Source organism: Vigna radiata, chromosome 3, assembly GCF_000741045.1.
Source record: "Vigna radiata var. radiata cultivar VC1973A chromosome 3, Vradiata_ver6, whole genome shotgun sequence".
In the NCBI taxonomy this organism is placed as follows: Eukaryota; Viridiplantae; Streptophyta; class Magnoliopsida; order Fabales; family Fabaceae; genus Vigna; species Vigna radiata.
The window spans coordinates 10,299,570-10,324,480 of NC_028353.1; the positions used below are offsets into that span (position 1 = coordinate 10,299,570).

At 31.5% G+C, this 24,911-nt stretch overlaps 4 protein-coding genes across 5 annotated transcripts; all 4 read right to left on the reverse strand.

Moving 5' to 3' along the window:
• Positions 1-2,345: 2,345 nt before the first annotated feature.
• Positions 2,346-3,378, reverse strand: LOC106757015 (WUSCHEL-related homeobox 5). The gene is made up of 2 exons (XM_014639600.2): positions 2,820-3,378; positions 2,346-2,727 (listed from the first exon to the last, which is right to left on the reverse strand). Exons 1-2 carry the CDS (start codon positions 3,148-3,150, stop codon positions 2,528-2,530), a joined length of 531 nt encoding a protein of 176 aa, XP_014495086.1. The 5' UTR covers positions 3,151-3,378; the 3' UTR covers positions 2,346-2,527.
• Positions 3,379-7,243: 3,865 nt separating this feature from the next.
• LOC106757070 (eukaryotic translation initiation factor 3 subunit F) lies at positions 7,244-10,939 on the reverse strand. The gene is made up of 6 exons (XM_014639653.2): positions 10,594-10,939; positions 9,420-9,499; positions 8,888-9,117; positions 7,917-8,038; positions 7,735-7,848; positions 7,244-7,582 (listed from the first exon to the last, which is right to left on the reverse strand). Exons 1-6 carry the CDS (start codon positions 10,816-10,818, stop codon positions 7,493-7,495), a joined length of 861 nt encoding a protein of 286 aa, XP_014495139.1. The 5' UTR covers positions 10,819-10,939; the 3' UTR covers positions 7,244-7,492.
• Positions 10,940-12,907: 1,968 nt separating this feature from the next.
• On the reverse strand, positions 12,908-14,315 carry LOC106757770 (probable aquaporin PIP-type 7a). Of its 2 annotated transcripts, none has more exons than XM_014640560.2 (4): positions 13,924-14,315; positions 13,526-13,824; positions 13,296-13,440; positions 12,908-13,203 (listed from the first exon to the last, which is right to left on the reverse strand). In XM_014640560.2, the coding sequence occupies exons 1-4, from the start codon at positions 14,258-14,260 to the stop codon at positions 13,103-13,105; spliced, it is 882 nt and encodes a 293-aa protein (XP_014496046.1). In that variant the 5' UTR covers positions 14,261-14,315; the 3' UTR covers positions 12,908-13,102. The 2 variants fall into 2 exon arrangements, with proteins under 2 accessions (XP_014496046.1, XP_014496045.1); XM_014640559.2 differs by having other exon boundaries at positions 13,300-13,440; positions 13,924-14,314.
• An 8,836-nt stretch (positions 14,316-23,151) lies between these two features.
• Positions 23,152-24,911, reverse strand: LOC106757997 (nematode resistance protein-like HSPRO2). The gene has a single exon (XM_014640880.2). It carries the CDS (start codon positions 24,729-24,731, stop codon positions 23,364-23,366), a length of 1,368 nt encoding a protein of 455 aa, XP_014496366.1. The 5' UTR covers positions 24,732-24,911; the 3' UTR covers positions 23,152-23,363.

Below are 24,911 nucleotides of genomic sequence, written 5' to 3' on the forward strand. Positions count from 1 at the left end.
ATTTATAATGTTTAGTTTTAGTCCTTATTCAAAACAGATAGCATTTAATTATCTTAATATTGAAATATGTAAAATTAGTCCATGAAAATGGACGTCTTTTAAATTTTGATTGAGCTGACTAACGACAAGTCTTCTTCCACCTTCATTGTTCTTTCTCTGCCACCTTGTTTTTGGAACTCCACCTAATACTGGGAGACCTCTCACTCGCACAAACTGAAACAAAAGGGCAGCAGTATTTTTCCAGCTTCAACGTTCTTTTTCTTCTTCTTCTTATCCTGTTACTCCATCATCACCTCCACCTTCACATTCCTCGTCTCCCCCCAACGACTCCCTCCGTTCCTCCGCCGGTGAGATCTTCTCTACAACTCAGATTCCATGCCAGTAACCATATTCTGCAATTTGTTTTGCTACACTTTTTTCTCATCCTCTTCTCTTATGTTCTTGTGAAGGTAATCATCAATCAACACAAAGTATACACAAGCAAAAAAAATAAAAAATTCATATACCTGTCGGAGATTATCTAAAGCATTTATTTCAGTCACTAGGCAACTTGGCCTGGGCTTACTTGCAAAAAGAAGACTATAAAACTGCTGAAGAACATTGAAGAACATTACTGGTGAGCCTTTAAGATGCAATAAAAAAATGGAATTTATATTTGATCTCTTTTACTTTAAAGAGAAGAGTAACAGTTTCTTGTTTGTCTTCTTTACAGGAAAGCATTGTCTTTTGAGGTTGATAGGAACGAACAGTGCAATTTGGGAATATGTTTGATGCATATGAACAAGATCACAGAAGCAAAGTTTCTACTCCAGGCAGTACGCGCCGCTACAAAAAATAGAAAGATGGACGACTCCTTTGCTAAAACCAGCCTGACACATCTGAGGGGGATGTATCTCATGCCAGGAGGAGATTGTACCAATCCCCTGATCCTGGTAGAAGAGACCTGAATCTGTATGCTCCTTGCAGAAAGCCAAAAAGATGTTCATGGGGCTTCAACAATGAATATCGAAGGGAAGCTTGGGGAGATGTCCATTCAGATTCTAAATCTTCATTTGGGACTCCTCCCAGAGATAAGCATGTCACGAGGATGATAAACTCAAGAGAAAATGGTTTGTCTTCACCTTCCTCTGTATGCGTTACCTACACAAGAAAACACCCAAAATTAATTTCCATTCTGGATTTGCTCACTCTGGTTGCAGCACCACTTCTTTTCTTTTCTGGCAGTGGAAATTTCCATTTTTATCTCATCCAATAGGCTTTTCATCTCCCTATTTTTCCTCTCCACATTCTCCAAATTTCTCCCCATCCAAATTTCAAAATATGAAGGAATTTGAGTGGACTCACGATTCCCAATTGATGTTGTCTCTACTTGAAGGCTTCTTGCATTTTGGATTCCGATTCATTTCAGAAATGGCAAGAGAAGAACCTATCTGAATTCTCCCGTTCACCTCAACAACCATGCACCAACTGAACGCATCCCCGTGAACCAAAAATAGAAATGAAATTAAAAAGGTAAATTAAATAAAACGGACTTCGATTGGAAACAGTTGCGTGCTGCATAATTGGATTAGGTGGAACGCAAAGGCATGGAGAGTGTAGTGAAGAAATGAATGAGGGCATTGCAGTTCCAGAAACTTCGATTGAGGGAGTGACTTTCAGATATGATAAGATGGAGGGAAAAAACAAAAAGAATATATGATGTTTTTGCCGCCCTTTCTTTTTAATAAAACTCTGATGATGGAGACCAAGTGAGAAACGTTGGCGCCGGTAGGAAAACAGATCGGAACCGGAAAGGGAGAAAGAAGTGGGTTAGAAAAAAAATAAAAAAAAAGTTAGATACGTGTCAATCAGAGAAAATTTAACTTAAAAGCTATTCAGGAACTAACTTTACATGTTTTAATATTAAGAGGATTAAATGCTATTTTTGAGTAGGGACTAAAATCAAAAATCACTTATAATTGAATGACTAAAACAAAAAATCACTGATAGTTGAGGAACTAAAAACATATTTAACCCTTATTCATAGCTTTAAATATTACAATCTTTAATAAAAATTGTACAGTTTTATAATTTTTAGATGATATTCTTGAAATAGATTATCTGCCACCCTGCTGTTAAGCGTGATATTTTGCATCATGACTACGTTTTGTATCATTTATTACACACATTTGAGTGCATAAGATTCATGATATTCAAAGATAGGAGCAGACCCGAGGCATGACTCATTTGTAACCATATAGTAAAATTATTATTGGTATCCTTTAAGCATTCCAAGGTGACATCTCTCATGAGGATGCGAGTTATTAGAATCCCAAGTACTGAAGATATATAAGGATAATGCAGCAGAGTATACTCAAAAAAAAAAACACCAACATGAACGAACACGCAGAGAAGAATGTCCAAGCATTCAAGATACAATATTTTTTTAACATTTCATAATGCATTGCCTTTATGCTAAACCTAATAACAATTTATCAAAGAAAACCCTCCTCCTTTCTAAGCACCACCCCCAAGAAGATTCCCATGTTCACATAAAACTCAAGCGAAGATCTAATGGTGGATGGTTCATTTGTTCTTCCTCTGTGTATGTAAACATTGTATTATCCCTGCAGTCACTTGCATGAACCTTCATATTTGATTCTGATTCACCGAAAGAGTTCAAGGGGAATAGTTGAAGAGTCTCAGTCACTTTCTCAGGCTCAGAATCGTGATAAAGCTGCGTAAAATCTGCTAAAAGAAACAGATCAAATTACACATTACACCAACCAAGCAAGTTATGTTTGATGTTTAATAGAAAAGGAATCTGATATGGTACTTACTTTGCGTGAAAAAGTTCATGGAGATGGAGTTTTCAGTACGAATGACATCCTTATCAACCTTGCGACGCTTTTGTCTTTCCCTAGCCTTATGGTTCTGAAACCAATAGAATACATTTTTGCTCTCAATCTTACCATAAAAACTGAGCTGGTTAGAGATCTTTTGAATCTGATCAGTGCTTGGGGTGCGGAGTCCAGAACTGAAGAGTTGAGTCAGAAGCTTAGCCTGTTCAGTTGTGGGATTCCAACGCCCACACTTGGTGCCAGTGGCACTACCTCTATTACCACCAACATTTTCACCTCTAAAACAAAAATCTGACATGCCCTCTTCCATATAATTTCACTACCAGAAGTCTCTCAAAGATTCTGTGCCTCTGAACAGAAAACTTTACCTCTGAGCTTCTGAACCATAAAGATCTCAGTTCGTGTGCATTTATAATACCATCACTCAATAATCTATGCCAAAAATCTGACCTTTTCCTCTTGGTTTTTTGTATTGCTTTTGGGGCAATACAGATCAAACATCATGTTTTATAATTCAGCTTGTCTTATTGAATTTAGGAAATATGAGACTAATGAACAACACCGAGCAACATATGTAGTTTGATTTAGCCTAGTTTTTTGTGCTAATAAAGAAGTAGAAAAGATAAAGACATGCGCAAAAGCAGCCACTATTCAACGTTTTGGTCCGGGGCAGAAAACATGTATGTTTGATTAGTAGTGATTAAACTATTACGTAGTTTGTGCTATGGAAACATAATTAAATGTTTTCCATTTCTCGTGCTAATCTGTAGACACAATACTGTGCGTTTTTCATTAAAGAGAACAATTGTTGCTAAGTTGTGTACTTTTCAATGCTTTATGTTTCACCAATTATACTTATGAGATTAATCCAATTCCATGAAGACGTGTGAGTTAAGCCAAAATTTGATTTTAAAAGAAGTGGTTGTCTGCTAAAGTTCATAAAGAATGGTCTAAAGTAGTTTCATTTCTAAGTGTGAAGGAGGGGCAAAGGGAAGTGAAAGTCAAAGTTGCATATTGTTTGATCTCTTTTGGACTATTGTGATGAGAGTAAAGACTGACAGAGATAGGAGTTAGGTTGACTAGTTTTCATGGAAAACTTCTTTTTAAGATGTGGAAACATACACTACGGACAACAGAGCCACCCAATTGATTGATTTTAGAGGAACAATTCAAGACCTACAAAAAGGAGAGTAACTTGGCTTTTCTTATGTCACTTTCTCTTGTCTTTAGTAATTGTCTTTCAAACAGGAACTCAAACTTCTTTTTCCTTCTTCGTTTCGTCCAATTTAATCGCTATTATGTGTTATAGCTTTTAAAGCCTAGGAAAAAGGGAAACACGTGATCAAAATTGAAATATTCTTGAGATTTATGCAATTCATGTCTTTCTATGACATTGCATTGCAAAAATAACACAAAATTAAAGAACCACCAGTAAACATGATGTGAATTTAAAGTTTGATACGTGTATATGAATAAGAACTTCAGCAGTCTTTGTCCATGAGCTATTAAATACAAGAATGTTTTTCGACATCATTAGATAGAACAATAAAAATGCTTTTTAATATCAAAGAACAATTTTCTGGTACAAACAGAAAAGACAAAACATTAAATATATATGATATCACATAAACTATAAACAAATTCAAATTGTATAAAATATAAACAGAGTGTGATAAAATAGCAGTAGTAACATGCATTACTACAGTTTGGTAGTGAAGAATGACTGAGGGCACTTTCTTTGTTAACTTCCTACAATTCCCGAGTATCATTTTGTCTGTTCATGGTTGGCAACAAGGGCTTTGGCTACTCTAACTTGTAGCATTTTTGGACTGAAGTTGTTAACCCAACTTCAAATGTTAGGCACTAGTTATTTGTCATACACAAAAATACCTCATCGAGCAGCTAAGAAGTCTTCCCAGAGTCAACCACACAGCATTTAAGAAGGTGAAGTGTTTCAAGTGCTTAGTTAATATAGAATCAAATCACATTATCTAAAATTTTATTTGTAGCGAACTGTCTCCTTTCTCACAGGAGCTTCCTTCGTGACCCAGCGGCTAAGAAACATGACTGCATGTCAGAGCGGATTTTGAATAAGCACGAAGATGTATGAAATTCTTGATTTGTTTAATTCAGTGGTGTAAGCACTTGAGGAAGGTGGCACAACTTGGAAATCAACTTAATCAATCAAAATCAAACGCCCAATCCAAATAACTTATATATATTAATTTTAGCTAACTTTAACCATCACAATAGATATCTATAGCACATACATACACTCCATTGTTGGACAAACTTATGGTATTCATGGAGCTCCTTAGTTTAAGTTGAGTAATAATAATAAATACTACATGCACTTGTGAAGAGAATTATATAAATTCTTATTGTTAAGAAAAATGTTTTGCTCTAGATAGAATATTGTATTTATAAAATTTGAAGGATACTTTTAGAATGAGTTGACTAATTAAAAAAAAAATTACATATTTTTTTTCGTTCTTGAAGTTTTGGTAAAAGTTAGTAGGGTTTTCATACTAAACAAATTTTACAGTTGATCCATGTATTTTTAAATAATTTTGATAATGGTCTATATTAAAAGACAAGATTTAACGTTTGTTGTAGGTGACTAACAATCTTTCCGTATGAATATGCGTACTTTGTTTGTAGCCGCAGAGTAAAAGATAGTTTTGTAAACCAAAGATTAAAATATAGTGTTAATGAGAAATATTAACCCAATTATATAAAAGTACATGTAGATAATTTAGATTGCATGAGGAATAAAAATAATTTTTAGGTAAACTTGATGAACGAAAAATATGGTTAACCGTTCAAATCAAAATTGTATTTATTTAGAAAATGAAGGATCAAATAGACCAGCAATAGTGATTTCAATTATTAAATCGGTAGTTTATATAAATATTTGATCATATTACTCCCACATTGTGACTAAGATACTGTCTCTTATGAGGTCTAAAGGGCAGGGTTTAGAATAAGAATTATAGCGTGAAATGTGAACGCTGGAAATCTTTGTATCAGCAGCAGTGTCTTTTATACTTTCTTGTCTCCACTTTTCTCAATCTTTTCTACAATCACTACCCCACCAATTAACACAAAACAATGCCTCTTTCTCAGCATATTTACATAGGGTGTTTTAAACGAAAGAGATCTTTGGAAGAAAATAGAGTCGGTTGCTTGAATCAACGTATAAGGTAAAACAACAACTTGAGCATGTGAATAGTGTAGAGGCTCTTAATTTATTGAAGGACAGAAATCCAATGAGTGCTGAGTATGTAGTCACACAAATCCCGGAAGAGAAACTATATGCCCTCACTACCTTAGTCGTCTGCTTGCATTTTCCCGACCAAATAGGCCCTCAAATTCTAACCTAGGATTCTCCAATCTATGTATCTGTAAATGACAGTGACGCCGACCAAATTTTTATTTGATGCAGAGATAGAGACTTCTCTACTTTTTTTTATGGGAATAAACATAGGAGTGAGGGAGACACCTGTTTATACTGATTGAAAATCAGCGTTTCTCAAAAGCAAATTGATTTACACGGATTCACTATGTAATCCTTAAGAGGTCATTCATTTAAAATGGATGAAAGGAAGTGAAATGCTAAATTCACAATGCACACACTGAATTACTAAAATGATTATATATTGTCTTTGTTCAAAATTCAAAGATCACATTTTCTGGCTGAAAGATTACACAGTAACTATTAAAAAACAAATAATAAAATAATAGTAATAGAAGAGAAAATCAATTAAACGTAAAGCTGTCGGTATAAAAGTATAAAATAAATACACTTCACAGGAAAAATGCATCTATAGCTTGTTCCCCTTAACTGAAATAGACCAATCTGTTCTATCAATAAAAGTATAAAAAGAATACAATATTGCAATATAAAATAGTCTTTAATTATAAATATCAGAATCATTATGACTTATAAAGATAACAATTTTATCATACAAAATAGTCTTTAATTAAATTACTAATAGTACAAATAATACGATTTACAAAACAATCATTGTAAAAATTGAGCAGTCATTCAAATTACTAGGAGATAGATAAATTGTTTTTAAAATTAAGACAACTTTAAAAAAAAAAAACAATTTTCACAACCACTGCATCCTATTTGCTTGAAAATTAACGTTGATTTAGAACTTCCATTGAATTGTTCCAACAGCCATTCAGAAAATAACTAGTTAATTGAGTATTGCAAAGTTGGTTCACATACTTCTTCTCTAAAAAAAATTAGTATCGTTTGACATAAAAAAAGCTCTATAAAATCTCCAATTTTCAATCTAATAAAGAACCAAAAATTAAAACAAAAACTGCCAATTTAACTTCTAAACGAAAGATATCATTTTGTCAAGCTTTATCCAATCGCACGAAGAAAGAAATATAGGCAATAGAGGGAAGGCATTCGCTCATATTACATTAAATTAACACGGGAAAGCTACACAGCATACCTGCTAATATCCAAAGTGAACTTTTAACTATGCAAAGAGGAGCACAAAATATTAAAAAATAATAAAAAACAAAGTAAAGGTGAAGTATAAAACGCTGACATTCCAAGTTTCTGGAAATATGACATAATGAGAAGAAAACTATCAGGAAAATTTGTCTTCCACCACAAAGAGGCGAAAGAATCACAGAATTTGGGCAGCTGTGTTCAACTTCTCGGCCAAGCTAAGCTGCGTTCTTGTGATGCTAGATAAATATAGCAAAAGCAAGTGATCCTGAAATGGATGAAACCCCCATGTCAGCAAAACAAAGCTATGAAGGGCAAGTTCTTAGCCAAATAAAATAAATGTCTAATTGCGTAACACAACTTTTCATCAGTACTGAAGTATGAAATCCGACGTAAACCACTAAAACATCAAAAACTTACCTGCAAGCTATCATTCACAAGCTTATCAAAAACTCGAGGAGACACTTTGGGAAGGGAACCTACAGCATCTGATATAAATCTTCCGATTTTGTTGTCTGGTGCAACTCGCCCTTCCTGTGATGAAAAATTATTTAATACGATCTCATTAGGACAAGAGGAGATTAAAGATGTCAATATCATACCACAACATCGTCAACATATTTGTAGATATCATCAATCAAGACTAGTAGATGTTGCATCGATGCTTCCATCCCTTCTAAATCTGAAGGAATTTTGTCAACTGCAGTTGCCTTGAGCATATCAACTGGCATTACCAGAATAAACACAAAATCAGCTATAATCTCATTCAAAATAAAGAACATTTCGGTACCATTATTATAGAAAGATAATTTAAACGTTAGTTAAAAGATGCTACAAAAAGAAATTGCCAATGCATATTAGAGAATAGACATCAGAAAAATCCATCATAACAGTAAAATTTTAACGACCTTTTTTCTATACGATGATGAATATAAACATATGAACAGTTTAATTCATCATAACAATAAACTTTCCTGCAAGTGAACGTCCAAAAACACATGACATTTAAAAGGGGGCATTAAAGGACCCACGACCCATACCCAAAAAGGATAAACCAGAGAAAACAGTTCGTAAGTTTTTCATTCCTAAAGAGATCCCAGGTGGAATGGGAGATAGGGAATCCTCAGTTTCAAGACTCAATGAAGTACAGCAAAATTTCATCCAGTGAAATTAGATGTTTTCAAATTACCTATAGACTAAACAATGAATTTAGATTATGCCATGAAAAATCACTTCATCAAGAAGATGAAGCAAGTCAGAGAGTACCAGTATTAACTTACATCCTTTTTGCAGAATGCAATGCGTGACTTTATTACATAATTACCAACTAATTTCCAATTACTCCATATCAAACAATATTTTTCCAATACAACTCGAAGAGAACATGTTACTGATTTAAGAGAAAAAAAAATTAAAACATTTGTTTCAAATGCATCCATGGAAGTAAGCACGTAAACTTTATTAGTTATATTAATGCATAAATAAGAAAGAAGAGTAAAGTGTGAGAGGGGGAGAAGAATGGAAAAAGGAAAAAGAGAGGATGATTGAAAAGATAGACCCAAGAATTACTTACATCCAATTCGCTCAGCTTCAACCATACGAAGATCTAATGGGATTTCTTGAAACTGTGCAGCAATTTGCCGTTCTCCAAGGGATAAATTGTTAGACACGTAAGCTTTGATGGTACCACCTCCATTTGTAAATCCAGTATCAACAGTCAAATGTATGGGATTTTGTACTTCTCGAGAATAAAACTCGTGGATTAATGCACTACCACCGGTTACTCCAAGACCAGTAGAATACCTGAATAAATAACCAAAGTTAGCATTTCTTTCGTTCTCCAAGAAGAAAAATAAATAAACACAGGAATCGGTCTATTTATACCCATCACTAAATCGCCCCCAAGAAAAACATTTATTTTTTCCATTTGAATGCAACAAAACCAACTTTATTTATAAGAAAAAATATTGCAGGTGCTCTCCACCCAAAGTGAACATCATTTAACATAGGCCATATGGATTTCAAAGTAGTCTTGGCCACCACTTCATTGAGAATACTAATATGATAACCAAAAACAATTAAGTTTTACACATAATAGGAATTACCATCCAACTATGATTTCTTTTGGATTCACTTTCTGGTGGGATATTAACATATTGTGGTGGTACTCTATATCCAGAGCAACCTGTTGATAAAACAAAAAAATCAGAACATATTTGAGTAAGCACAAAAAGAACCTGCAATCAGACGAGAGACAAAGAAAAAGACAACTGCAAAAGCTCAATAATAGAATCAGTGGTAAATTTTAACTATGCAACTCTTTTATGGGCTTTAAATATTAGTCAGCTATACAGGAACCAAATACCATGATTTTTTCGTAACATTAAAAAGGTAAACCTTTCACTTTTTTGAAGAAATCTATGCAGTACACTCAATATTCTTGACTCAGAATTACTAACCCCAACATCTTGTCATGGATAATAATAAACTGCTACGCAAGGACATAAGAGGCTCTAAGACAAATTTTGCCTAGCCATAGGATAAGCACATTATTATTTTTATAGGCTTAAACCAACTTTCCATAAAGAAATGGGCATCCCTCTCACTTCCTTCCAGTTTGAATTTCAGAATGAGAACAGGACTACTAAACAATGTGAGACAAGGAACCTCAATTACTGGGTCAATATATAACTTACTGCCCAAGCCTTAAACTGTGTTTGAATATCTATCAATTAATGAACAAATTGGAAGAGAACAGAGAGCGGTTAAAAATTGCAAGTAGTATATAACGATTAACAAGATCAGAGAGCAGAATAATAAAGATCAAATCACCAATAAAATAAGAAAGTAAGCTGCACATTGTTTCTCTCATAACTCCGTGGGTCAACATTTTCTTGGCATTGGTTAATTCATAGAGGTTTTCTTATTTGACTTCTCCAAAAGTTAATTTTAATTTTGGAATAAGGTAAATACTTAATGAGAAGTTTATCCACACAATGCCTAAATATCTAACGAACAGTAATGAGAAAGCATGTAACACATAGTATATCCAATGCGAGAAACATTGGAGCATTCATGAAACTAAATGCGAATACAAATCAAAACATAAACTAAACTAAATAAATAAAACTAAAATATACAAATGTAACACCCAGTTTCTCAACACCAGATGCGGAACTAAATTCCACATGTATAAAGGCAACATAACAAGAGAAGCTACCAAATTTCTACCCTGATTATTGATGATAATATAAACAAGGATAAAAAAGAGTAAAGGACCTGCTCAATGGACTCATTGTGCGGAACAGCATAGGAATTGCGAATATCTACGGTTCCGTCTGGAAGGACGGATCCGAGTAGGGTTCCGATGACGCGGTCGGCTTGGTCAGGACGCCGAACGTAGCAATCGCAGATGTTGAAGATAACGAGAGGATGAACCTTTGCGGAGAAACTTTGAGAAGATGATGAAGAGAATTGTAAGACTGTGCGATCGCTCGACGCCATGTTCAGAGGTTCGATTCTGCACCTTCACTACTCACGAACAAGGCGTGCAAACAACACAACACAGGCACCCTAATCTGGAACTAGGGTTTTACAAATGGGCTGTCAATATTCAGATTTTGGTCAATAGGCTGGTCAACCATCACAATTCTGTCTTTTTTTCTTATGTTTTAGTTCAGAAAACTAGGCCCTTAAGGCCCAATATAGAAAGGCTCACAAGGCTCATTTACTTACACTACGTTCTTTGTGAATAATAAAAAAAAAAAAACTTACTTAACTACTGATACTTTTATAGAAAATATATAATTATAACCAAAAACATTGAATTAATTATAGGAAAATATATAAATCTTGTTTTAAGAAAAATAAATAATACATATTTTTTATAAAAATTTGCATATGATTGATAAGCAATAATTTGTCTGTATTGGAATATACAACAATCAAATAATACAAAACTATAACAAATAAATAGTTGGTTTAATATACAATACACATTAACATATTTCATTTTTAGTACAATATAAAATATATTGTTTAGTGTAAAAACTTCAATTTTTTTTATTTGTTAATTTAAAATTTGTAGTAGCTATTTCAAAATTAATTGTATATTCTTACTTTGACAAATATGCATGATAATAATTAAATACTAAATATGTGATAACTTATCTTAACTAAATTAAATGAATGAAAATGAAATTTCTGTAGTAAAACTGCAACTTTTTTTTCCATATTATCTTAAAAGTATGATATATGAATGTATATTACACCAACAAACTATTTATCCATTATAATATATTAGTAAAAATAATATAAGCATTTGTTTTTTTAATAATATATAATAATAAACTTATAATTAAAAATTAAATATAATTACAAAAAATAGTTTCATTTATTTTATAGATAATTTTTTATTAAAAACAATAATTTTAATTTATAAAATAGTTAAATTTTGTAAAAAATTGGGTCAAATAAAAAAATAAAAACTTAAAAGATAAAACTAATAAATTACTTATTTCAACTTTAAAAAATTGGTTATTTGTTGAAAGATAAAATTGAAAAAGGAAATCTAACCACCCAAAAATAATCCCATATATATATATATATATATATATATATATATATATATATATATATATATATATATATATATTTAAATGGTAAAATGATAATATAATTATTTTAAGTTAAGAAACAATTAAGATAAAAATGGTAAAATAATTATTTTATTTAAAAAAAAACTTTTAGTTAAAGAATACTTTTTTAAAATAATAGTTAAATTAACAGTCACTTAAAAAATAAAAATTAACCGTCACTTAAAATATAAAATTGGTAGTATAATTATTATAATTTAAAAGTAGTCAATTAAAGTGTAAAATAAAAAAAAAAGTTGTGTATACTAAAATAGAGAATTCCCATTATATAATAATGAAATGATACAAAAAGAATACTTTTTTAATTTTAATATGTTTTATATATTTAATGATACAAATGTTTAACATTTTTTGTAAATTTATAATAGATTTTGTATTAAAATTAATCTTCCTAAATTTTATTTAATACGGGGTAATTTTTTCTTTAAAAAAAATCCAGAATACATCCCCGCATCTTGGCTTATGATACATTTTCAGCTCCACACCTATTTTTAGCATCTACAAAGGAACATTTTTGTTTTAAAATATTAAATAATTGGAGATGAATGAAGTTATAAAATTAAAATATGAATATTTTACGAGGTGCTAAATAGGTGTAAAAAAATTAAAAAACGTGTGTTTATAATTTTGCAGCTTGTATTATTTAGCCGTTGCATGTAAAACCGTGGAAGAATGTTAAAAAGTGGAATCAAGAATAATTTAACTTTACAGAATTCATAAAATAAAGTTTGTATTCTTTTATAATTATAAATTTATTTTTAATTGATAGGAGATATAGTATATAAGAGGAAAGCATTTTCACTTTTAAATGAGAAATGAAGTGATACTTTTCCTAATTCTTTTTTAATTATGTGTGGTGTGGTTTATCAATTAAGAATGCAATAATACCAGTGTTAATAATAATTGAAGCCGTATATACTCATTGAAAGATGCCAAACTAAGAGGGAAAAGAAGTTGTTTTTTATTTGATAAGCAATTACAGCACACATCTCTCATGGTTATCTTCCAACTTAAAAGTAGAGGAAAAGTGGCCAATCACCCCCTACTACTCATTATAACATCACATTCTTTACAAAGGACAGTAAAAAGGAAAATAGCTTTGGGTCTTTTTATTACCCAGCGATCACAAACTTTTATCTCATTAGTTGGATTTGAAGGGAATGGCTCTGATTACGACTTGGTGGTACAGAGCAGCAAGAGCGGCTCCAACGAATGGTCCAACCCAGAAAATCCACTGTGCAACAAAAAAATGCATTACATCACTAACTTCCGTAAATTCCAAAATTTGACAATAATAATATTTAAAAATTTAAAGAGAAATATAACATACGTGGTCATCCCAGCCAAGATCTTTGTTGAAAATGATGGCAGCACCGAGACTTCGAGCAGGGTTGATACCGGTGCCAGTGATTGGGATGGTGGCCAAGTGCACCAAGAACACAGCGAATCCAATGGGCAAAGGTGCCAAAATCTGATCATTCCACCAACATGGTAAAATATTTATGAATTAATCTATTTGTTGTTTTCGTGAATAATAATAAAAGTAGGGCACATACAGGAACGTGGGAGTCTCTAGCGTTACGCTTGGCGTCAGTGGCTGAGAAAACAGTGTAGACAAGAACGAAGGTACCAACAATCTCAGCACCCAGTCCATCACCCTTGGTGTAACCAGAGGCAACGAAGTTGGCACCACCGTTGTGTTTCCCGAAGAAGGTTTTTCCCTCGAAACCTTTCACCACACCAGCACCAACGATAGCACCCAGAACCTGCATCACCATGTAGAACAGTGCCCTAGTCAACGACAATTTCCTCGCCAAGAACAGTCCGAATGTCACAGCCGGGTTTATGTGTCCCCCTGCATCATCAAACACCAACACAAACCGCACCGATTATTATTAATTTTATTAATTTAATGTGTGTGTGTATAAGGAAAGAGAGGAATAAATGTTTTTACCTGAGATTCCAGCGGTGCAGTAAACGAGAGCAAAGATCATACCACCGAAGGCCCAAGCAATGCCTTGAATGCCAACGGTTGCGCACTTGGAATCGGACCTATTGACACCCATGACGGTTAAGATAGTTATGTAGAGGAAAAGAAAAGTAGCCACAAACTCGGCTATTCCGGCTCTGTAGAAGGACCAAGAAGTGAGTTCGGAGGGTTCAAATAGTGGAGCCGGAGGAGGCTCTTGGTAGTCCTTTCCATCGTCTTGGCTCTGAGCCGCAGTCCCAATGGGTTGCCTCTCTGAGAATTTGTTCGCTCCCAATGAAACATCTTGCTCCTTTCCCTCCATTTTTTTGCTCACTCTATCTTTCTCCAACCTGTGGTTATGGTGGTGATGATGATGATGTGTTCTGGGGATTATTTATATGCACTCAGTGTAAAGATGGATGAGAAAATAAAATTAGAAATTGAGGGTGAGTGGGGGTGGCTGGTGGGGCCTAATGATGTTGTGATTTCTTATCTTTTTGGCCGTCCAATCCTTTTGATTCATGAATTGGTTTGAAGGAGACTTGGTTGGAAGGCTATGATCGGAGCAACAGACAATGGTAGCGTCCTTGCTGGCACGCCTCTCACCACGCACTGCATGGCCCACTGTTCCATTTTTCCAGTGAGTTGCACATGCTCCTATAATATATACAAGAGATGAAATTCGATTTGGAAACGTACATAGAATTCCCCAACTTTTAATTCCAATATGTTTATTGTACTAAAATAGTCATTTTGAATTTTCATAACAGTAGTCTATTATAACCAAACGAAACATAGTTTTGAAAAATATATCCACGATTAGATTAACCTGGTTTTTCTAACCATCACCATCGAATTTCTTCGCAAATCAATTCATTAGAATAATTGATCTATATGATGTAACGAGACGATGAATAACTAAGCCATGTACTCTTAATGGTAGGAACAAGTTCTTTATATCGAAGAACCACATAAAATTAAGGATGATGATATTTTGACTATTGATAACTTTTTTTTATAAAAATATGTATTATCATTTTATTGATTTATTTAAATATGTTTAAAAAAATATTTAAAATAATCAATAACCACCGTATATGTATTGTCAAAAAAAATTATTAAAAATATATTATTAAAAAAATTCTAAAATCAATTGCAAAGTCGAAGAAAATAGATAGAATAAAAATTAAGTAATTTTACTGAAAAACGATAATTGACGAGGATAAAATTGAAAGAAAACGATTTGCTGACAACAAAATGAATTTATAAATAAAAAATTAAACGAGTTAATATATTTCTAATTTAAAATTAGATAAATATGATTAATTTAATTAAAAATTTCATAATAACAATTGAGTTTTAACATGTTAAATTATATAAATATTTTAAATATATGTTGTTTAATACGTTAAAAGAATTTACAGTTGTATTATAATCATTATATTTATTTTCTTTTTAAATTTAAAAATTAATATCAAAGTTTGAGATAAAAATATATTAATTTTTTATTTAAATTTAGGACTAAAAATATATTTAATTTAAAATTAAAAAGTGTGATAAAAAAGGTGTTTTACTGATTTAGAACTAAAAGGAATATCATATTTTTGTTTCAGTGGCTATAAAAACAAAGAAATTTAAAGCCATGTATTATATTATAATGGTTAATAACTACTCTGATTAGTTATATAGACATGCAAAGTTGTTATGACATAAAACAAATTAAATATTCTTATAGCTTTTGTTTTTTAATAATGATACCTAACATGCGATAAATTAATTGGGTTCCTTGTCTGGTTCAATGACCTGTTAGGGATAGCATTAAAAAGAACAAATTATTTGCGATATCTTTGCCTTGTAAAACCATTTTATAGTAAGCATAGATAGTTTTTCTTCATCATTGTGATCTGGCAATGGCAAGAGCCACTGGTTAGATGGATCACAAATTATAGAAAAATGTAATAACTCTTCACCATATGCCGTCAACTAAATTAGAGCCACAAGTTTCAAATTTTAGTTTTCTTTTAATTAGAGGTTATACTACTGTTGACGGTTTGTTTTGCAATATCAAAAATTCTCCCAGCCCTATGTCACATGCTGAATAATAACTTCATTGTTTCATTTGTTTCTAATATTCTTGTTTTTTTACTTCTTTTTTCATGTGAAAATTATCAAGGTCTTTAATATTTTTTCTTGGTATATATGTCAATTAGCAAGGTTTATCTGTTGCAAAACTTGTTTTATAAATATATTACAAATTATGTATTTTTTTTCTTCTTTTCAAATTTATTGGTTGAACTTGGAGCAATAAATTTGTTGACCGAACTTATTTCAACGTACCTATTTTATAGGAGTAAGCCTTCTTAACTTTAATCACAAGAGTCGTGAGTGTTGGTTTCATGACAATCTTCCTCTTCTATATCAATAAATACATACTATTTGGCTCCTCCAAAAGATAAACCAAACACTTCTCTTCTTTCTCTTGTTCTTCCGTATTCTTTCCCTTTTCTCAATTTATTATTATGGGTTTAGTACTTTTTTTTAGACTTCCTTGTAATTCAAATATCCTTCAAAAGTTTCAAAAAGTGTTGGTTGTATCTTGGGATACTTTTACGCTGGATAAGTTTTGTGAATTTACACACTTTCAGATTAAATTTTGTTCATATTTTTTGTCAATATTTACAATAATTTTAAAGACTTATTGTTGAGAGTAACAATTCAAATTCGAAGAATCAAAACATGGTTTTCATAACTTAGACGGTTTTGCAAAATCGTTTCCAAATGTATAAAAAATTTAGGTTTTCTCTAAACAGAACTTTCAGTACAAGCAAGAACATGTGTCTACCCTATTAGACATATACAAATTTGATATTGTTCTCTCATCTCCAAAATTTACTCTAATATCTATTAGAAGTCTCACATCAACTAGAGATAAGTTTAATTTATAATGTATATAAATGATATACAAACATCATCGTACAAGCCGGTTTTGTGGAGTTGAATTAGACTTTAAAATCTACTTCTTAATATATTATCAAAGTCTGATTCCAATCTAATTATTTGTTCGATGTGTATTATAAGAAAGAGAAAAACGTCTTAGATTCGTTAATGTTCAAATATATTGCCAAAGATATTTTTTTGTAATCTTAGGCTAATTACAAACAACTTTTAAAACACAAACATAAATAATTATCACTTATAAAACTTATTACACACATTATTATGGAAAATACCGAAAGATAAAAGTGTATTACTGCAAAAGCAAAAAAATGTACGAAAAGAAACCTAATCACAACAAAAAAACAATTTTTGTTTAACTTCACTTAAAAAGAAAGAGAAATATCTTCGTATCTGGGTGTTCGTATTTAAGTTTTTAAGGACATTCATAAGTGTTAGAAGTGGACTTTAAGCCTAACTCAACCCCACAAAATCGGCTTGTAAGGTGAGGTTTGCACCCACTTATATACACTTAAATAGCCTTATCTCTAGTCGATGTGGGACTTGATGATCCCCTATCCTATAGGCGACTCATTGGTCGTTTGATTTATCTCACAACGACTCGTCCAGACATCGTCTTTGCAACTCAGCAATTAAGTCAGTTCATGGCAAATCCTGCAATGTCTCATTTAGGTGCTGCCAAAAGAGTTCTTAAATACTTGAAAGGTTGTCCAAACAAGGGGCTCTACTTCAAACGGAATTCTCCTATCCACCTAATTGGTTTTAGTGATGCTGATTGGGCAACTTGCGTCTCCACACGCCGATCAGTCACAGGTTATTGTTTCTTCATAGGGAACTCTTTAATTTCTTGGAAAACCAAAAAACAGAATACTGTGTCTCGATCTTCCTCCGAAGCAGAATATAGAGCACTTGCTACTAGTACATGTGAGTTGCAATGGTTAACTTACCTTCTCAATGATCTCAAAATCCAGTGTTCTAAGTCCGCAACACTTTATTGTGATAATCAAAGTGCTTTACACATTGCTGTAAATACAGTCTTTCATGAAGAACAAAACACTTGGAGATAGATTGTCATTTGGTTCAAGAAAAAACACAAGCAGGATTAATGAAGCTCCTTCCTGTTCCATCATCTCGGCAACTTGCTGATATCTTCACCAAAGTTCTTCCTCCTCAGTCATTCCATGCAAACTTGTCCAAGCTAGAGATGGTTGACACCCCTCTCTAGCTTGCGGGAGGCTAACAAACTTGTACTGTATTCCTTTGTAACAAACTTGCATTCTCCGCACCACTCTGCAGCACCACTCCACACCACTCTGCCGCACCACTCTTCTTTTCTTTTTGTCCATTCTGCTTTTGTTATTTTGTCTGTTCTTGTGGTATTAGTATTCTAGAATAACATATTGTATATAAATATTGGATGACCTATTACTGAATGAGACAGATTGATGATTCCAAAATACTTTTATCTTTTATCATCTTTCATTTTAATAAGTTTCGGAAATCAAGTTGTATTCGTCTTTTTTTTCGGTATTTACAACATCCTCAACTTGGAACATGTGGGTTTGAAGAAATCACTTTGAATTTTTAGAACAAGAATGCAAAATTTATAATGGTTCTTCTTTCACTTATTTTACGATTTTTTCCCAAAACTTTTCAAAAGGAAAAGTAAATTAAGCGTGATGAGTTCTAAAAACTTAAAGGTTTAATAAGAACACTTTACTATTTAAGAGATTGGAGGTAGCTTTCTTGTGTACTATGCTGCTTTGTTTTAAGAATTGAAAATATTTTTTTTGTGTTCAAAATCTTTAACTTATGGAAAGGTAATCAATCAAATTTTTCTTTAAGGATTTAGTGTTTTTAAGCATTAGTTCATCCCTGCCTAGGGATTTTCATCAGAGGGATTTGCATTAGATTGATAGTGAACTAAGGAACATGACTTCCCAATTTGTAGAGGATGATAAACATTAAATTTTGGAATATATATATCCTAATTATTAATAAAATAAAATAAATAATATTTTAATATTTTTTCTTATGTAAAGAGAATTTTCTATGTTGATCTGATTTTTTTTTTTACATGTTGAGCTGTGCTTAGTGTTATTTGAGATTTTTTTTCTACTTTGTTTATATGCAATCAAAGATAATAGGAGTTATCTAGCCACATTTTGATCTTTATAAAATTATTCAAGGTTTATTTGATTTTTTAAAATTATTTTTTTAAGATAATAATCAACTATATTTATGTATTTCATGTTTCATTACCTAATACGCTAAATTTAAACTAAAATAATTATAAGATAGGAATTTCCCTTATTCGTATACTATATTTTTACATATCTCTACTCTCACGTATTTTAGTTTTTGTTAGTAAAATCTTTATATAATGTGATTAAATAGTCTATTTATTTTAACTAATGTTTTAATTATACCTCTGGTATACATATGTATGGATTGAAAGGATATGACACTATAATAACATTTATTAACTTAGAAAGTTAAAAATTATATATAAAGTGTGTTTAGGTAGAATTTAATGGTAGATGATAAAGTAACTTTAACATATACGCATAGTTTTTTAGTTTTCTTTCTGAATTCACTAGGACTAACTCACAAGCTAGTGAATAAAAGCAAATTAACATACAAATATATAATTATGTAACTGTTATGATGTAAATATAAATAGAAATTATTTTTTTAGATAAAAGTATATTATTATGTAATTTAAGAAAAAATAAATTATATATTTTAGTAATTTTCTTTATTTTTAAAAATTGTAAAGTATTTAAAAATTTTATCAAAAAAGGAACATTTTTCTTTTAATGCAATATATTCCAGTATTTAAAATTTTGAATAATTTTTTCCAATGCAAATAAAACCTATTTAAGAAACAATTTCTTTATAAAGAATGCATTTTTGTTGTTATTAAGTCATGCGTGGTGTCTTGTTTTCATATTTTTTTCAAGGTCAAAGTATATTTTCCTTTTCTAATAAATGAGAGACTTTCAATTTTAGTTTATTTGTTTTTTTTTTTCATCATCTAGTCGCTTAATATTTATCAATGAATTCATTTTAATTTTAATATTTACACTTTTTTTAATTTTAATCTTCCAGAGTTACTATTTTTATTCTTAATATTAAACTTAAATAATTAATTTTTTTTAATGTTTTAGAAAATTGTATAATTTTAGATATTAACATAGTAGTAGTTAGTCGATCACTGATAAACAGTTTCACAACTTTCAAAATATATTGTGATGAAATTTGATCGAACAGACAATTGAACACTTTCAATATCAAAATAAGCATTTTCTATATGATTAAAAAAGTGTAAACGATGAACAATATTTTGAAAATCTTTTTAAAGTATCACTTTTCTTCCATGAGCGTGTTTGTGGGCAGAATTGAATGAGCTGGGCCTAGCTGGGCCAACTTCTCGTGATTCCCATGCACATCTAAGCCCATCAAATTTTAGATATGACAGTCACATATCTGTCAGAAAAGTTGCAAATTAAAAAGTGATCGGTGGAAGTAACTAGATGCCCGACAGAGTAGAATATATCAATTTAAAGGAATGAATAGAAGCAGTGGAAACATAAATAGATATTCCATCATTACCAAACGATAACCATCTTCTTTCTTTCTACCTTTCATGGATAAGTAAAACACTTTTACCCACTTTAACACGACACACACATTTCGTATAATAAATAAAATATCTTAGTTAAAGAAAATGAATAAAACTGATGACTAAAATATTCAAATTGTACCAATCTATATTATTTTAAATTTGTTTAGATGAATTTTATCTAAATTCAAACTTATACTTTTGTATTTTAAATTTAATTATTTAATTGGATTTGAAAATACTTAAGTAGACTGTTTAGCTGAAAATTGTGATCTCCTTTTTTACATTAAGAGTATTATTTATATCGTTCTCTTGCTTATTAGATCCATTTGGATTGCTTTCAGATAGGTTAATATCATACTTCCTTATTTTCGAGAACTTTCCAAAAACTGAGATTTGTGGTTATTTTATTTTTGACGTTATCATAAATCACCTTTGTTTTCGGTTTTTATCTGTCTTTATGGTACTTTGTAATTGGGTCATTGAATATGGGTAATAAGACTTTCTTCTTCTTTTTTCGTCCAGTTACTTCTTTCCCTTTAGCCCATAATCCGAGTCCATGTATATGACAATTTAGATTTGGATATTTTTTTTATTTTAAAAATTCAAAATAAATATATATTTAAGTCAAACCAAAATGGTTGAAACAGACCAAAGATGATAAAACGGGAGAAGGGCGATGGTTTTGTTGTTTCATACCTATCTTTACATAAAAAGAATAATTTATATCTTCGTACACAAACCTAATGGTATCTTTACTAAATAATGAGTATATACTTGTACTAGTATTTGTTTTTTACTATTTTAATATCAGTTCATTATTTTTTATAAAATAATAAAAATAAAAATATAGAAATATAATATTATTAAATATTGAATATAAAAAAGGAGAATATTGTTTTTATCTTTATATCAAGTATTTAAAAAGAAAACATATATATATATATATATATATATATATATATATATATATTAAATTATAATATCAAATAAAATTTCACGTGAAACAAAAATATTTATTAGATTAGCAAATTGTTAATTAAATTTAATTAATAAAAATCTAAAATGTTTTACAAATATGTTAAGGGAAAATAAATATTTAAATTTAAAATTTTTTAAATGTTTCTTTATTTTAATTTTTTAATTTCTAAAGAAATTTCCTTATGTATACACTAATAAAAATTAAAATACATCACTTTATAAAATAACAAAAAAACAAAAATATATTAATAATAATTTAAATTTAACATATATATTTGATCTTTTGAATTTCTATATATATTAGATGGTGATAAAAAAATATTTATGACTATTATATTAAATTATTATACTATAGTAAATAAAATTTATTTATATAATTATATTGAGAAAATTACATCATGATATTTGAGTTATATATATATATATATATATATATATATATATATAAACAAGAAATAAAAATATTTAAAAAATAATTAAATATGTGTTCTATAAAAAAATCCGATAGACCGTTAAATAAAATTGTATAAAGAAAAATAAATGTGTAATTAAATGTATGATAAAATGAAAAATACTTAGAAATTAAAAAAAAAAATCAAATATCAACGTAGTCAAACTGTTGAAAAATGATGAAAATTGTTTTAACAAATTAAAACTCTTATTCAAATCAAACAAAAATTAATATTAAAAGAATAAATACGATAACTTTTTTATATTACTTACTAAATAAAAAGTTTAAGTTATCAAACAATTAAATTGAGAATTAAGTATTATCGTGTGAAAAAAATACAACATAAATAAAAATATTTAAAAATAAAATCAATGTATTACATAAAAAAAATATTTAATTGACATATGTCATTTGAATATAACTACATATAATAAGAAAAAAAATGTCTTAGATATATAAATGAATTTCACAACAAACCAAATAATTAAAAAAAGAACGTATAATTTAAAAAAATGTATTTTATATATATATATATATATATATATATATATATATATATTTAAAAAATGGATATTACCTAAATTCATATTCGTATCCCGTTAAAACGAAAATTCTCCGTCAAAACTAAGATATATTTGAGTAATATTCATATGAACATGTATATTTGTTATTTTTAGAGAAAATCGAACCAAATGATACATACATATACATATTGAGAGAGTAAATGGTACCACATACAATGTAATTAAATTGTTTTATTCATGTCTCTTTGTCATCTTTAAATAAAACCAAACCAAATTATACATATTAAGAAAGTAAAGATAATAACACATGCAATCTTATTATTTTTTTTTTAATTATAAACATTGATTTAAAGTATAATTTAAGTTTTTCAGAAATGAATTAAATTTAAGAAGGATATGAGGTTGAGTATTATATGTTGGTATCCTTATAATAGAATGTATTTTACTTGTGAGCTAGTTTTCCAATAGATAATATAAATCACATTGATAGAAGACGTAAAATATGCGGAGTTTAAGAATCTGATGTTGGCACTTAAAAGATTAAGATAGTTATGGTCCCATCTAGCCATATCTGATTAATTGGAACTTGGAAACATTCTTCGAACCTTCAACGGTTGGTGGGAGAGGGAAGAAGTCTAGTTGGCTTTGCTAATCTCATAATCCATTTTCATAGTAAGAATCTGTAAACACTGCCAATTTTCATTTTGAAAGGAAAAATAATTTATTATATATTTTACACCCACGAAGCCCATTACAAAATTTAATTTAATTTTTAAAAAGAAAAAAAGAATTTGTAGATCTCCGCTGAAAGTGTAAATCTAGGAAACTAAAGGGAATTACATTAAGATGAGATGAAATGATATGTTGTTGATAAGATCTAAGTTTGGGTTTATGGCCACTTGTAATCGTTATTATCCCAGAGGTACCCAAGGAAAGTCTTGGCGGCATCCAAGCTTGGAAAATACGTCGGTTCAAGGAATATCTGAGTCAACGAGTCAGCCGAGTCACAACTCAGCCCAACTCGGTTGCCGTTGGCCTCCGAGCTTCCCATCACCACCGTCAGAACTTGTTTATACGCGTAGAAGAACCTCTTCATCGCCGCCTCTATCGCCTGCATCGCCTGCAACAGGTGAACCTTCTCGAACGCGCTCTTCGAGACGTACAGTTTCATCGCCGCTTCTTGAATTCTCGGTCCTCCCTTCGGATCCACCTCCACCTCCAATATCTCCGGCACCATGTGCCTCAGATCTCTGCACATTTTCGTCACTTCCACCAATTCCTTTGACCTGAAGCAGAAAGACGCCGTTTCGCCGCTCGAGGACCGCACCGAGAGCTGGTTCTTCAAACGCAGGAATTCGTCCGGATCCATCATCAGGTGAAGATCCTCCACCTCCGCGAGAAGCTTCCAGATGCGCTCCACCGCGTGGCAGTCCTCCGCCGCCTGCTCCAACCTTTTACAGTGGATAGCATCGGCGATCCTCTCCAGAAGCTTCCGCGAAGTGTGGATCCACGACTCCGCAATCTGGTGCGTGGCGTGCACAGCGTGGTTCTCGTAGTTCTCCACGCGTTCGTCGTAGGGTGTAGTCTTGAGCGCGTGGATTTCACTCGGTCTGCAGACGCGGTCGTAGAGCAGGCTCGGTTTCGCCGCCAGGTTCGGCTCTCCCAAACCTAGCGTATAGCTACACCTCCTCATTTGGCACTCAACGGTGAGAAGAATCCTCTGCGCCACGTCCTTGGATTTGTACCACGTGGCAAGCCGCGGAAGAAGGCTGGCCTCGCTGTAGCTTCGGCTCTCGCTATTGTTGGAGCTATCTACAGTAAGATCAGCGGTTGGGACGGTGGCACGTGTCTGAGAATTGAGCTCCTCGTCTTCGCACAGCATGGCTATGATCTCAATCTGATGAATGGCGAGAGACTCTATGACACGGTTCCATTCCCTGTGGTTGGAATGAGGCCTGGGATCGGAGAAAACAATGGAAAGAAAACGGAAGGTGACTTCCAAAGCTTGCAGGGCAGGTTTTAAAATGGGTTCGTTGTTCCAATTGGGAAAGTCTCTTGAATTCCAAAGGGTTCTGAGTTGTGGGAGAGAGAGATAGTAATCGTATGCAGCACAGAGTGCAGGTGGAGCGGGAGAGATGTCTGTGGTGCGGAAGGGTAGTTGAAGAGAGGGTAAGGAGTTGGCGGGGAGGGAGAGTTTTGGAGATTTGGAAGACATGTCGGAAGCAGGTATCTTTGATTTCCAATGTAAATCAACCATTTTGAGGGAAGGAAAGGAAGGGGTGTTGTGATGTGAAACTGAAAGAGGGAGAGGGAAAGGGTATTTATATGGATGGTGTGAATTTCGAAAGACGTGTAGACTGAGAATGTTGGGAGCATGAAGAAGATGAAGGAGGTATTTGAAAGTTGAAAGTCGCGGTGGTTTGAAAATGATTTAAAA

Bases quoted from the DNA above. Each gene is read 5' to 3' on its own strand.
- LOC106757015 (XM_014639600.2), bottom strand. From the start codon at position 3,150: ATGGAAGAGGGCATGTCAGATTTTTGTTTTAGAGGTGAAAATGTTGGT. The intron at 2,728-2,819 runs GTAAGTACCATA...TTCTTTTAGCAG, and splicing joins CATGAACTTTTTCACGCAAA to ATTTTACGCAGCTTTATCAC.
- LOC106757070 (XM_014639653.2), bottom strand. From the start codon at position 10,818: ATGGCGTCGAGCGATCGCACAGTCTTACAATTCTCTTCATCATCTTCT. The intron at 8,039-8,887 runs GTAAGTAATTCT...TGGTAATGCCAG, and splicing joins TGAAGCTGAGCGAATTGGAT to TTGATATGCTCAAGGCAACT. The intron at 7,849-7,916 runs GTATGATATTGA...TTTTCATCACAG, and splicing joins AATATGTTGACGATGTTGTG to GAAGGGCGAGTTGCACCAGA.
- LOC106757770 (XM_014640560.2), bottom strand. From the start codon at position 14,260: ATGGAGGGAAAGGAGCAAGATGTTTCATTGGGAGCGAACAAATTCTCA. The intron at 13,441-13,525 runs GTATGTGCCCTA...TGGAATGATCAG, and splicing joins CTAGAGACTCCCACGTTCCT to ATTTTGGCACCTTTGCCCAT. The intron at 13,204-13,295 runs GTTATATTTCTC...TTTGTTGCACAG, and splicing joins TGGCTGGGATGACCACGTAT to TGGATTTTCTGGGTTGGACC.
- LOC106757997 (XM_014640880.2), bottom strand. From the start codon at position 24,731: ATGGTTGATTTACATTGGAAATCAAAGATACCTGCTTCCGACATGTCT.